Below are 14,216 nucleotides of genomic sequence, written 5' to 3'. Positions count from 1 at the left end.
CAGCAGCTCATCTCATTGAGCTATAGGGGATGTTAGAGAGCTCCACTGCTGAATCTGCTGTCTAGGTTTTCTTGACTTTTGCGCCTCTGGATTCCTTTCCTTTATTGCCTGATTGGTCTCAGTCTTTTGGTTTACTATATAATCCTGTCCCTTGCCCTTCCTGATTGTCAGACTATTGAGATTCCTGCCTGTAGTCTAGTTCCATCTGTCTTACTCTACAAACTGTTGCTGCTCATTTGTGTACCGAAATTGAATTATTTTCTGACCACATCTCTGCCTCACTCTACAACCTGTTGTCACTTGTTTGAGCACAAATCTTGGATTGTTTCCGGACCACATCTCTGCTTTACGCTACAACCTGTTGCTGCCTATCTGTGTATCAAACTTAGATAATTTCCTCAACATGTCTCTATGCTACAATCTGTTGTTGCTTATCTGCGTACCGAACCTGGACTGTTACCTAATTACTTTTGCTATTATTAACCTCCTGCCTGATCGTTTCAGTCACAGGACTTCAAATCTGCCACTGACATTAACATATATACTCACAACTGATGTTCGAATGTTATGATCTTTTGCTACCCATATCTGCAGAAATTTTTTGGTGTTAATGTCTAGAAAAAATGGGAGAAATTAGTTAAACAGATCGCTTAACTTATAACTATTTACACATAATATATGTCCTGGACTGGGGAAGCTCCCTGTCTGGGGAGGGTCTCATATACTCACTGTTAAGTCTGATGTTTTGCTGCCCATTGATTAAACTGTTGATGTTATTGTCTAGAAAAAATGGAATAAGTTAAGTTGATTCATAGACAGGCCACTTTCACACGCCAGTATTTTGGTCAGTATTTTGCAGCCAAAACTTGAAACAGAAAATATATAGAAAAAGTATAATGGAAAAATGTACATCTCTTCTGTGTTTTTGACCCTCTCCCGATCTTGGATATAAATACTAATACAAAATACTGATGTTTAAAAGGGGTCTTATTAGTACACACACATATCACACAAACAGAATACATGTCCTGGACTAGAGAATGTCCCTGTCTGGAGAGGGTCTTATATTGTCGGGATTCAAACCGAGAAACTCCTGCTGCTTTTCTCATTGTACTATAAGGGATTTTGGAGAGTTCCACTGCTGAATATGTTGTCCAGATTTTCTTGACTTTTGCCTCTATGGATTCCATGCTTTATTGCCTGATTGGTCTCAATCTTTTGGTATACTATATAAACCTGTCCTTGCACTTCCTGATTGTCAGACTTTTGAGGTTCCTGTCTGTAGTCTAGTTTCTTTCTGCGTCACTTCACAAACTTGCTGCTCATTTGTGTATCGAAAGTAAATTGTTTCCTGACCACACCTTTGCCTCACTCTACAACCCGTTGTCACTTATATGTATACCAAACTTGGATTGTTCCCAGACCACTTATCTGCTTTAAGCTACAACCTGTTGCTTCTTATCTGTGTATCAAACTTAGATTATTCTCTAACCACTTCTCCGCGTCACGCTACAATCTGTTGTCGCTTATCTGTGTACCGAATCTGAACTGCTAGTTAACTACTTTTGCTATTATGAACCTCCTATCAGATTGTTCCAGCCTCGGTACTTCAAATCTGCCACCGACATTAGGGCCCCATGCAAACGACCATAGATTTCGTCCATAATTACGGACCTATTCATTATTATGTCCGACTGACACTTTCCCGTATATTTACGGGAAGGTGTCCTTACCGTAGAAACCTTCCGTAAAAAATCCTATTTTTTTATTTTATGGATCGGGCTCCCATACTATATAATGGAAACACTGTCCACAAATGCGTATGACTGACCACAGCCGTCTGCGGCCGGATATGCCTGTAATCATAGACTGTGATTATGGGCACGGTCATGTGCATAGAGCCTTATATATATACCCACTACTGATGTTAGGATGCTCTGATATTTTGCTGCCCATATCTGCTGAAATTTTTTTATGTTACTGTCTATAAAAAAAAGTGCAAGAATGAGTTAAACAGACCGATTAACTTATAGCTGTATACACATAAAATACCGACAGAATACATGTCCTGGACTAGAGAATGTTCCTGTCTGAGGAGGGTCTCATATACTCACTGTTTAGTTTGATGTTTTGCTGCCAATAGATGGAACTGTTGATGTTATTGTCTAGAAAAAAGGGAATGAGTTAAGTTGATTGATAGACAGGCCACTTCACACGGCAGTATTTTGGTCAGTATTTTGCATTAGTATTTATAATCCAAATCCAGAAACAGAACATAAATATAAAAAGTATTATTCAAAGTTTTGCACCTCTTCCGTGTTTTGGCCTATAAATACCCATACAAAATACTGACCAAATGACTGCCATGGAAAAGGGGGCTTATAACTATATACACAAACAGAATACATGTCCTGGGCTGCAGAATGTCCTTGCCTGGTGAGGGTCACATTTTGTAAGGATTCATAACCAGAAACTCCTGTGTCCGAGGCAGCAGCTCTTCTCATTGAGCTATAGGGGATGTTGGACAGCTCCACTGCTGAATCTGTTGTCCAGGTTTTCTTGACTTTTGCCTCTCTGGATTCCTTTCCTTTAATGCCTTTTAGGTCTCGCTCTTTTGGCTTACTATATAAACCTGTCCTTGCACTTCCTGAGTGTCAGACTATTGAGGTTCCTGCCTGTAGACTAGTTCCTTTCTCTACAAACTGTAGCACCTTATTTGTGTACCGAACTTGTATTGTTTCCTCACCACGTCTCTGCTTCATTCTACAACCTGTTGCTGCTTATCTGTGTACCGAACGTGGACTGTTTCTTAATTACTTTTGCTATTATCAACCTCCTGCCTAATCATTTTAGCCACCGGTCTCCAAACCTGCCACCGACCTTGACATATATACTCACTATTTATGTTCGGATGTTCTTATCTTTTGCTGCCCATGTCTGCTCGAAAATTTTTGATGTTAATTTCTAGAAAAAAATTAAAGGAATGAACCATTAACTTTTAGCTTTATACACATAATCCACCAACCAAATGCATGTCCTGGACCTGAGGTTGCCCCTGTCTGGGGAGGGTCTCGTATACTCACTAATGATGTTATGATGTACTGATGTTATGCTGCCCAAATCTCTGATGTCAATTTTTGATGTTATGCTGCTCAAATCTCTGATGTCAATTTTTGATGTTAATGTCTAGAAAAAATAGGAAGAAATTAGTTTAACAGATTGGATAATTTATTGCACAGGCAGAATACATGTTCTGGACTAGAGAACGTCCCTGTTTGGGGAGGGTCTTATATACTCACTGTTTATTGTGATGTTTCTGAAACTGTTGATGTTATTTTCTAGAAAAAAGGGAATAAGTCAAACAAATTGATTGATTGATTGATTGATTGATTGATTGTATATATAATACAAAGACTGAATACATGTCCTGGGCTGCAGAATGTGATGATGCTGCTGCCCATGTGACCGCTGCAGCCTGTGATTGGCTGCATTTGTCACTTGGGTTAAAACATCATCCCAGAAGGCCGGGCTGCATGAAGAGCAGCTGGGAAGAATAGGAGCCGTTGCTATGACAAAGATAGACTTTTTTATTATTTTAAACAAAAAACGGTTTTGTATTGTTTCAGATTTTAAATCGCATAGTTTCTGCGGAAAAATATCAACATTTGTTATTTGTTGCGGATTTTAACTCCTCATTGAATTCAATAGGCAAAACCCAAATCAAAAGTGCAACAATTCCGTTGACATTCTGTGGATTAAAAAAACGCACCGCAGGTCAATTTATGATTGTTTTCTAAGCAGATTTTTTCTGCATTCTGTCGATGAAATTTATTCAAATCTCATCCACTTTGCTGCTACGGTAATACACAGTGGATTTTCCATAACGATATCCGTTGTGGAAAATCTGCAAACATACCCAAATGGAAAAATTTTCACCTCTTCCATGTTTTGGGCCCACTTCTGTTTTTTGGCATATAAATAATAATGCAAAATAATGAGCAAGTTACTTATAGCTGTATATATATATAATACACAAACAGAATACATGTCCTGGACTGAAGAATGAATGTCCCTGTGCGTGGAGGGACTCATATACTCACTGCCGATGTTCTGGTCTTCTGAAGTTTTGCTGCCAATATCTGATGGAAATCAACGATGTTATTGTCTGGGGAAAAAAGGGGAAAGTATGAGTTAAGCAGATTGATTGACTGTAGCTGTATACACAGACATCATATAACTCCTGGACTGGAGAATGCCCCAGTCTGGGGAGGGTCTCATATCATCACCATTCAAACACAGAAACTCCTGTGTCCGAGGCAGTAGCTCTTCTCATTGAGCTATAGGGGATGTTGGACAGCTCCACTCCTGAATCTGTTGTGTAGGTTTTATTGACTTTTGCCTCTGGAGTCCTTTTCGTTATTGCCCGATTGGTCTCACTCTTTTGGCTTACTATATAAACCTGTCCCTTGCACTTCCTGATTGTCAGACTATTAAGGTTCCCGCCTGTAGTCTAGTTCCTTTCGCTACAAACTGTAGCAGCTTATTTGTGTACCGAAATGTAATTGTTTCCTGACCACATATCTGCTTAATACTGCAACCTGTTGCTTCTTATATGTGAACCAAACTGAGATTATTTCCTAACATCTCTGCCTCACGCTATAATCTGTTGCCGCTTAAAGGGGTTTTCCCATTTTGGACATTTATGGCATATCAACAGGATATGCATTAAAAGTCTGACAGATGTGGGTCCCAGAGTCCCATGTGGGTCCCCGCGCCTATCTCTAGAACGGGGCCTCCTAAACCCTGTTCTAGCTTATTCGACTCCGCTGCCTCCCGACCACTTCCTAAGTGCTCGCTGAGCTACGCTATTTCCGTAACTCCCACAGAAGTAAATGGGAGTTACTGAAACAGCGTAGCGCGGCGAGCTACGCTGTTTCAGGAACTCGGTAGCTACGGAAACAGCGTAGCTCGCCGTGGTACTCTGTTTCCGTAACTCCCGACCACCTAACCAGGATGTGGCCAGGAGGCAGCGGGAGCAGAGTGAGCTAGTAGTGGGTTTAGAGGGCCCTGTTCTAGAGATAGGTTCGGGTCCCAGGGAATTGTCCAAGGTGGGAAACCCCTTTAAGTGCGTACTAAACCTGGACTGGTACTTGAGCGCTTTTGATATTATCACCCTCCTGCCTAATCATTTTGGTCACAGGTCTGCAAATCTGCAACCGACCTTGACATATATACTTACTTCTGATGTCCTGATGTTATGCTGCCCGTATCTCATAAAAATTATTGATGTTAAGGTCTAGAAAAAAAGGTAAGAAATTAGTTATACAGATGGGTTGACTTACAGTATATGCAAAGACAGAATACATGTCCTGGACTGGAGAATTCCCCTGTCTGGGGTGGGTCTTTTATACTCACTAATGATGTTAAGATGTTATGCTGCCAATGTCTCATAAAAATGATTGATGTTAGTGTCTATAAAAAAAAGGGAAGAAATGACAAAAGGGGTTGTCCAGGCATGGAGTAGTTTTCATACTGATTACGTATGCACAGGATACCTGGTCCCTGCACCGATCAGCTGTTTCGGCTGACTCTGAGCAATAGATGTCAGGGTCAGTAGCAGATGGCTCCAGTCACAGTATAGTGGCCATGCTGCAAGACAGCAGCTCTGCTCCTATTCAAGTGAAAAGAGCCATCTGCTTCCGACACCGTTAACTGCATAAAATCTGGTGCCCAGAGGCAGCCGGAGCAGCTGATCGGTGTGGGGTCCGAGTGTCGGATCTCCACCAATCATATACTGATGACCTATACTTTTTAATTTTTTCATCAGTGGAGCTGTATGAGGGCTTGTTTTTGTGAGACGAGCTATAGTTTTTATAGGTACCATTTTTGGATACATGCAACTTTTGGATCACATTTTTTTCCAATTTTTGTAGGGCAAAGTGACCAAAAAACAGAAATTCCGGCATTGTTTTTATGGGGTTTATTTTACGCCGTTCACCGCATGGAATAAATAACATGCAATTTTTAAAGTTCATATGTATGGTTTATTTATTTTTTTTTTAATAATAAAGGACCTGATAAGGGAAAAAAAGGTGATTGTGTTTTATTTTATTACTTTATGAAATGTTAAATACTTTTGTGTAAAAAAAAACAAAAGTATATTAGATATGATACCTTTATTTGCTAACCATAAAAGTTATATAAGCTTTCAGAGCACACAGGCTCCTTCTTCAGGCTTGCATATATAACTTTTATGGTTAGCCAATAAAGGTATCATACCTATTATACTTTTGTCTTTTTTGACACAAAAGTATTTAACATTTCATATTGTCTCTGGCTAAGACGGTACTACACTATTTTATTACTTTGAAACTTTTATTATATTTTTCACAACTTTTTTTTTTTTCACTTTTTTTACACTTTTCTTTAGTCCCACTAGAACTTGAAGGTCCAACTGTCAGATTTTTCTAATACATTGCACTACCAATGTAGTGCAATGCATTATATCTGTCAGTCATTCACTGACAGCAAGCCGATTAGGCTTCGCCTCCGGGCAAAGCCTAATTGGCTTCTGTAATGGCAGAGAAGGAGGCCATTGTTAGGCCTCCTATTGCCATAGCAGCAGTCGGCAGCCCTGATTGCATGGCAGGGCTGCCGATCTGCTACCAACCTCTAAGATGCAGCGATCACTTTCGATCGCTGCATCTAAGGGGTTAGTGGCAGGTATCGGAGCTAGCTCCGGTTCTTGCCGTTACTGGTGGATGTCAGCTGTATCATACAGCTGACATCCACCGCTGATGACGCTTACAGGCGGCTCTGGAAGCCTATTAGGCCCTGCCTCCAGGCGGGCCCAGAAAAACTTCTGTACTAGGCATTCCGGGAGGAAAATGTTAGGCCTCCGGTTGCCTTTGCAGTCACCGGCACTCCAGCAATTTCATTGCTGGGGTGCCGATGAGCTGCAAACCCCTTAAATGCCATAACCCCAGGGTGTCAGCTGTAACATACAGCCAACACCCGGGGATGGTGGCACCGACTCAGCTTCTGAGGAGGTGTCCACCATTTGTCGTATAGATACGGCAAAATGCGGGAAGCACTAGCTTTCCATGACATATTCATACGACAAATTGTCGGGAAGCGGTTAAACAGACTGATTGACTTCATAAATAAATATATATGCAAAGAGAAGAATACATGTCCTGGACTGGAGGATGCCCCTGTCTGGGGTGGGTCTTGTATACTCACTAATGATATTATAATGTCCTGATGTTATTCTGCCAATGCCTGATGAAAATTATTGATGTTAATGTCTAAAAATAAAGGGAAGGAATGAGTTAAACAGATTCATTGACATAGCTATATACATAATACAAAGACAGAATACATATCATAGACTGGAGGATGCCCCTGTCTGGGGAGGGTCTCGTATACTCACTAATGATGTTATGATGTCTTGATGTTATGCTGCCAATGTCTGATGAAAATTATTGATATTAATGTCTAAAAATAAAGGGAAGGAATGAGTTAAACAGATTTATTGACATAGTTATATACATAATACAAAGACAGAATACATATCATAGACTGGAGGATGCCCCTGTCTGGGGAGGGTCTCGTATACTCACTAATGATGTTATGATGTCCTGATGTTATGCTGCCAATGTCTGATGAAAATTATTGATGTTAATGTCTAAAAATAAAGGGAAGGAATGAGTTAAACAGATTTATTGACATAGCTATATACATAATACAAAGACAGAATACATATCCTGGAATCAGTGGCGAATTAAGTAGACCATAGGCCCTGGGCTGTTAGCCAAACTTGGGCCCACCCCTTCTCCACCGCCACGCCGCATCTATTGCTAACCCTAACTTTTTGCACAAGCATTAACAAATGGATGTTATGATTCCTCTTTCACAGGGCTGTGCCCCTACATACTGACAGTATCACACTGTCTAGGGACACATCCTCCTGACAAGGGGATTGGTAACACAAATTTTTCTATCAGTCCTGGACTGCACAAAGACTTCATGTGGAATACAAGGATTTTCTATAATAAACATGTCAGGAGAGGGGACAGATTCTCTACAATTCCAGTGACTCACAGGTGACGACGTCTCAGATGCTAGTAGTTTTTTTTCCTCTTTTCTTCTCCATCCGGTCCATATATATATATTGTATATATATATATATATATATATATATATATATATATATATATATATATATATATATATATATATATATTGTAGCAGTGCAGCTACTGGACGGTGCAGAAACTCAGGTGTTAAGCAACCAGGGAGCATGTACAACAGAGAGGGTTTTCTCTGCTGTTGCTTGGGTGTAAAGCCTGGAATAGGGCTGTCTGATGAGCTTAGTTAGGCTTCACCTGAGACGGCTCTTTAATTAAGGTGCGTACAGTTCACACAGGGCTCTCAGTCTGGGGAAGACAGGCATGCTAGCCTGTGAGAGTCACCACCGTGTGAGGTAAAACTGTGAAGGTTTTGAGGTGCTGGGCACAAGGCTCAGTGTCTCGTAGTGAGGGACACTGAATGTGTTGGTTAGAGGCTGGACGGCCTAGGGTTTATTTTGTATATTTATTGTTGTAACACTGATTACTGTGGTGAAGACAATAAAGCTAGCTGCGGCTGGTTTAAACCTTTTATTCAAGGAGTTGGAGTGAACTTTCTATGTATGCCAACCATCTCACCCGGGAGATGGCGATCCTGTGAGCTAAGTGGTCCCCAGGTTGTTACAATATATACATACACTATATATACACATACATACACTATTTATATATATACATACATACACACACACACTATATATATATATATATATATATATATACACACATACATACGTACACTCACTATATATACACACATACTCTCTATATACACATACATACACTTATATATATATATATATACAGTGAAGGAAATAAGTATTTGATCCCTTGCTGATTTTGTAAGTTTGCCCACTGTCAAAGTCATGAACAGTCTAGAATTTTTAGGCTAGGTTAATTTTACCAGTGAGAGATAGATTATATTAAAAAAAAAGCAGAAAATCACATTGTCAAAATTATATATATTTATTTGCATTGTGAACAGAGAAACACCTCCCGATGCCCGCAGCCATGGATCCGTTAGCGCTGGCCTCTGTCTACTTCCTAGGAGACGCCAGCGCTCACTTCCGCTCCGTCTTGCTGTGTACCGTAGGATCGTCATCATCAACTGCCATGATTTCCTGGTCTATAAGAAGGCCCCAGGCCTTCTGATCCTTGCCTGAGCATTGTTAGTCTAACCCAGTCTGTCTCGCATACCCTGTGTCCGTGACTATATATACACACACACACACACACACACACACACACACACACACACACACACACACACACACACTATATATACATACATACACACACACACACACACACTATATATACATACATACACTATATATACATACAAACAAACAAACAAACACTATACATACATTGTACACACATGAATATGCACATTATACACATATAAAGTACACATTGTAAACACACATGCACTTACCTTTTATGTAGGATATTTGTGAAGGGCGTTCAGCAGCTTGATGGCCCGACACAGTGCCGCAGACAGTCTCCCCTCCCACTCCCTCACATCCCGACTGGTAACAGCAGTAGCAGGAGGAGGAGCAGGAGGAGAGGTGTGTAGAGCAGGGAAGGGGGGCTGGAGGGGGAGCTTCTAAAGCAGTACAGGGAGATGTAAGCTAGCAGCACAGACCACGGCTACTAATAGCTGGGAGTCGGACAGAATCTCACTTTGCCTCATGACAGGTGCAGCCCTGGCACCGGGGCCCCCTCCTGTGCTAGCGACGCCACCGGGCATGAGGGGGTCTGTGCGGTTCACCCGAACCTCCCTAATGATGATCCGCCACTGCCTGGAATGGAGAATGCCCTGTCTGGGGAGGGTCTCGTATACTCCCTATTGATGTTTTGATGTTATGCTGCCCAAATTACTGATGACAATTTTTGATGTTAATGTCTAGAAAAAAGGGAAGGAATGAGTTAAACAGATTGATACCACATACAGAATACATGTCCTGGACTAGAGAATATCCCTGTCCGTGGAGGGTCTTATATACTCACTGTTTAATCTGATGTTTCTGAAACTGTTGATATTATTTTCTAGAAAAAAAGGGAATGAGTTCAGCAGATTGATTGACAGGTCACTTTCACACTGCATGATTTTGGTCAGTCTTTTGCTTTACTATTTATAAGCCAAACCCAGAAGCGGAACATGAATAGCAAAAGTATAATGGAAAGATTTGCATGTCTTCCATGTTTTGGACCAACTCCTGATTTTGGCTTATAAATACTGATGCAAAATACTGAGTGTGAAAGTGGCCTTAGAGCTATATACACAAAGAGTATACATGTCCTGGACTGGAGAATGTCCCTGTCTGGGGAGGGTCTCATATACTTACTGCTTATTCTGATGTTTTGACGGTGGCGCAGCAGAAAATTGCTCTGAAGAATCTTTGACGAAAGAAAACAAGTGTTTCATCAGAAGGAAATCATATAGTAAATGTCTAGATCAGCACAATACAGGCGTCCAGTGGAGCGCTATGTGATAGAGAAGCATGGCTAGTGATAGCATCGAAGGACTTTCTGTATTTGATGCATGTGTAGGGATGTCAGGGGGAACACAAACTGTTTTCTGTGCATTGCTTTCTGCTCATATAGTGGCAGTGATGAATAATGTCTAGTAACCACTGGACTAGTATTACCTGGAAATGCAGGGGAGAAACAAAGCTGGTCTTTCCTGCCAGCAAGAACATTCATAAAAAAAATAAGGTGTGATAAAGCCCACATGGAACCTGCATTTATTACCTTGATGTTCGTGTTTCTGCTGCACGGCCGCTGTTTCCGTTGCTGGTGAAAAAATACGATTTAATGATAAATAAATAGCCTGTGAAATGTTAGTAATAGAAATATGAAAAGGTAACTAAACTTTTAAAAAACTTTTGACATGTCATAGTGTTGTGTCAGAAGTTTTGATCAGTCGGGGTTCAACCACTGAGACCCCCACTGATTGCTAAAACATAGTGGCAGAAGCGCTCGGATGAAAGCTGTGTCACTTTGTTTCTGATCAGCTTGTCTCGGAAAGCCGAGCCATCGAATTCCAGAGTCAATAGACAGTCTATAAACCCGTACACCGCTGGTGCGGCTTTCCTCGTGAAGCTGATCTGAAATTAAGCAGCACAGCACTCACTCAGCGCTCAAACCCCCACTGATCAAAACTTGTGACATGTCACTGTAATATGTCAAAAGTTTTTTGAAAGTTTAGTTACACTTTAAGTATAATCCTAGTGACGTCAGAAAACATCTAATAACCCGGATGTATAACCTGTATAATCCCATCACATGTTCTATGGTAGGATAAACGTCATACTAGAATTATACTTATAATTGTAGTTCTTACTATGTGATATAGCAGGACCAACTCTCCGTGAATTACTCACATGTTTCTTGTCCCGGTACCTCTTAAGCTTTTCGGTAGCCACCATTTGTGTCTTCTTTAAGAAAAAAGTAAAAAAATAAAATAAGATCAGCTCCATGTCATGAGTGAAGGACTAGTAGGATTAGTCTATGCAATAAGATTGTCCTGCGGAGACTGAATGAGGCGGCGCTCATAGGAGTAAAATAAGTGACCCCCTAGACTCCAGTGTGGAAATTCAGCCAAGTATACATTTTCTTGAATGAATCCACATTCGGCAATTGCCTTTCTCGCCGATACTCTCCTGTTGTTCCTCTGTTGGCCACTAAGGCACGCATTTCTTATAGTGCCAGCACGTGCCAAATCACCAAGCCTTCCCATTGCTCTTTGCCTGAACAATTAGGTTCAAAACTCCAGTTTGCTAGTTGTATCCTCCTGAGATTATTTATTATCGACCCTGCCTGAACTTGACCGGATGCTGCATCTTGTCTGCAGTTATTGTACCTCGCCTCTACACGTCAGCTGCTGCCAACAGAAACTCCTCTGGGGGTAGCGACCTTGGCATACTAGCAGCCAAGTCCACATCTCCATACAGAGGTTAAAAGATATAAACCTAGCTATCCCTTAGACTCCGCTCCTCAGTTTAGCCCCACGCCAAATTCGTTGGCAACATAGTGGATCCACACCATCCTCTATAGGCCCCGTGACACATATATTTCTACAGAGCGATTGTCCTTTATTTACATACAGAATATTTTTAAACACACCAGGCTTTCTCCTGTATAAAGAACTTAAAAGTAACTGGGGCCATGAAACATGAAACATACCCACTCATGTCACCCTGTAATGTCTAATATGATAAATGACTAGCGCCCTCTAGTGTAAATTATGTTTGTAACCCGGTATATGTGCCACCATACTTTATGCCACTCTAAGTCTGGATAACATAGCGTCTGCCTACAATCAGATCATCGTGGCAGGATTCTGTACTTACCGACTGGTGGTCTCATGTTTGTCCATTGTCTCATCCACCTCCACTTTCATCATCCCTTCTTCCTCCTCATCCTCCTCCACCTTCATCATCTCTCCCTTCTCGGTGTTCATCTTCTTTTTCTCCTGTTTTATCTTAGTCTCGTCCTCATTTTCCTCCATACTATTAGAAAGTAAAGATTGTGAGAGTATAGGACGCACTCTATCTGCTCTACGGATGTATAATTAAGGAACATCACCCCTGCCCACATAGAAATATTCACACCCATATTGTGTTACACATGACAGTATTAAAATACAGATAAAGTAGCTCAATGTTATAATGGTATCATGAGTTATAATGTCCAGCACAAGAGTGTAACCCAACCCCAATAATATACCTTCATCTAACATTAGTCCTATTGTTAGCCCGTGGACGTGTCCTGTGTACTTATCCGGCACGTGTTCTATGTCATATTTGTATCGCCATGTATTACTCTGTCTGGATAACCCAAGTCATTCATTATCAAATCAATATCTATAATGTACGTTATTTAGTGTCTGTATACCATAAGCTCATTGTAGCCGGATTCTTTACATACCCAATGATGTTATCATATTCATATGCTTTCTCTGTCTCAATCTCTCTCTTTACATGTTCAATATTTTCTGTCTCTACATACATTTCTTCCACTCCTTCTTCATCCTCATCTTCTTCACTATTGAACCACACATAAAAAAGTTACATACAAACAGGGTTATTTCTAGAGAATTTATCCACATATCTCCCCACCCGAGGAGGCATAAATAATTTTTATTAATTTTAAAGCGGTTTTCTCATAATGATCATTTATCGGCTGTCTACAGGATGTGTCGCTGCGCATGATCAACTATCTCCGGCAGCACCATAGAAAGTGAATGGAGCAGTGGCCAAGAATGCACAGTACCGATCCATTCACATAGGGCACTTCAGGACCCCCGTTCTCGGGATAGGTGAGGGTCCCAGTGGTCGACCCACCACTGATCAGACATTTATAACCTATTCCGTGGATCGGGGCTAAATGATCATATTGAGAATAACCCTTTAATGCTTACTGTGACTAAATAATACCCTCATACAGTGACTGAATAATACCACCATACAGTGACTAGATAATATTACCATACAGTGACTGAATAATATCTCCATACAGAGACTACATAATACCACCATACAGTGACTGAATAATACCTCCATACAGTGACTAAATAATACCATTATACAGAGACTACATAATACCATCATACAGTAACTGAATAATACCTCCATACAGTGACTGAATAATAACTCCATACAGTAACTAAATAATACCACCATAAACTGACTGAATAGTAGCTCCATACAGAGACTACATAATACCCTCATACAGTAACTAAACAATACCTCCATACCGTGATTGAATAATAGCTCCATACAGTAACGAAATAATACCTCCATACAGTGACTGAATAGTAGCTCCATACAGTAACTGAATAATACTTCCATACAGTGACTAAATAATACCACCAGGTCAATGTAGAAAAAAAAGGGGTAGCCAGGTTAGAGAGGGGTCAGACTATATTGGTGGGGGAGAAACAGAATGTGGGGAGAGGACTGGACAACAGGATAAGGAGATCCTTTCGTTACAAAACATCAGTGTAAATAAAAAGGACCGATTAATGTCAAATCACATTTCTGATAATAAAAGTGAAAAACTGACAGGCAAGTTAAAGTG

The 14,216-nt window shown here is 40.7% G+C and overlaps 1 protein-coding gene across 1 annotated transcript in view; it reads right to left on the bottom strand.

The window, feature by feature from the left end:
• Nucleotides 1-8,969: 8,969 nt before the first annotated feature.
• The window catches only part of LOC142730027 (uncharacterized), a 119,894-nt gene continuing 114,647 nt past the window's right edge, over nt 8,970-14,216 (bottom strand). Inside the window, exons 23-26 of the mRNA XM_075849338.1 lie at nt 13,065-13,181; nt 12,488-12,646; nt 11,519-11,572; nt 8,970-10,928 (exon numbers count right to left, since the gene is read on the bottom strand). Of these exons, the coding sequence (XP_075705453.1) occupies nt 10,883-10,928; nt 11,519-11,572; nt 12,488-12,646; nt 13,065-13,181 (376 nt within the window). The 3' untranslated portion in view covers nt 8,970-10,882. The remainder of the gene's footprint in view (nt 10,929-11,518; nt 11,573-12,487; nt 12,647-13,064; nt 13,182-14,216) is intronic.

The sequence above is a fragment of the Rhinoderma darwinii genome, unplaced genomic scaffold, assembly GCF_050947455.1.
Source record: "Rhinoderma darwinii isolate aRhiDar2 unplaced genomic scaffold, aRhiDar2.hap1 Scaffold_739, whole genome shotgun sequence".
Taxonomy (NCBI): Eukaryota; Metazoa; Chordata; class Amphibia; order Anura; family Rhinodermatidae; genus Rhinoderma; species Rhinoderma darwinii.
Note: the sequence above shows the minus strand (reverse complement) of the source record. Positions and strands in the feature narration are given on the sequence as shown.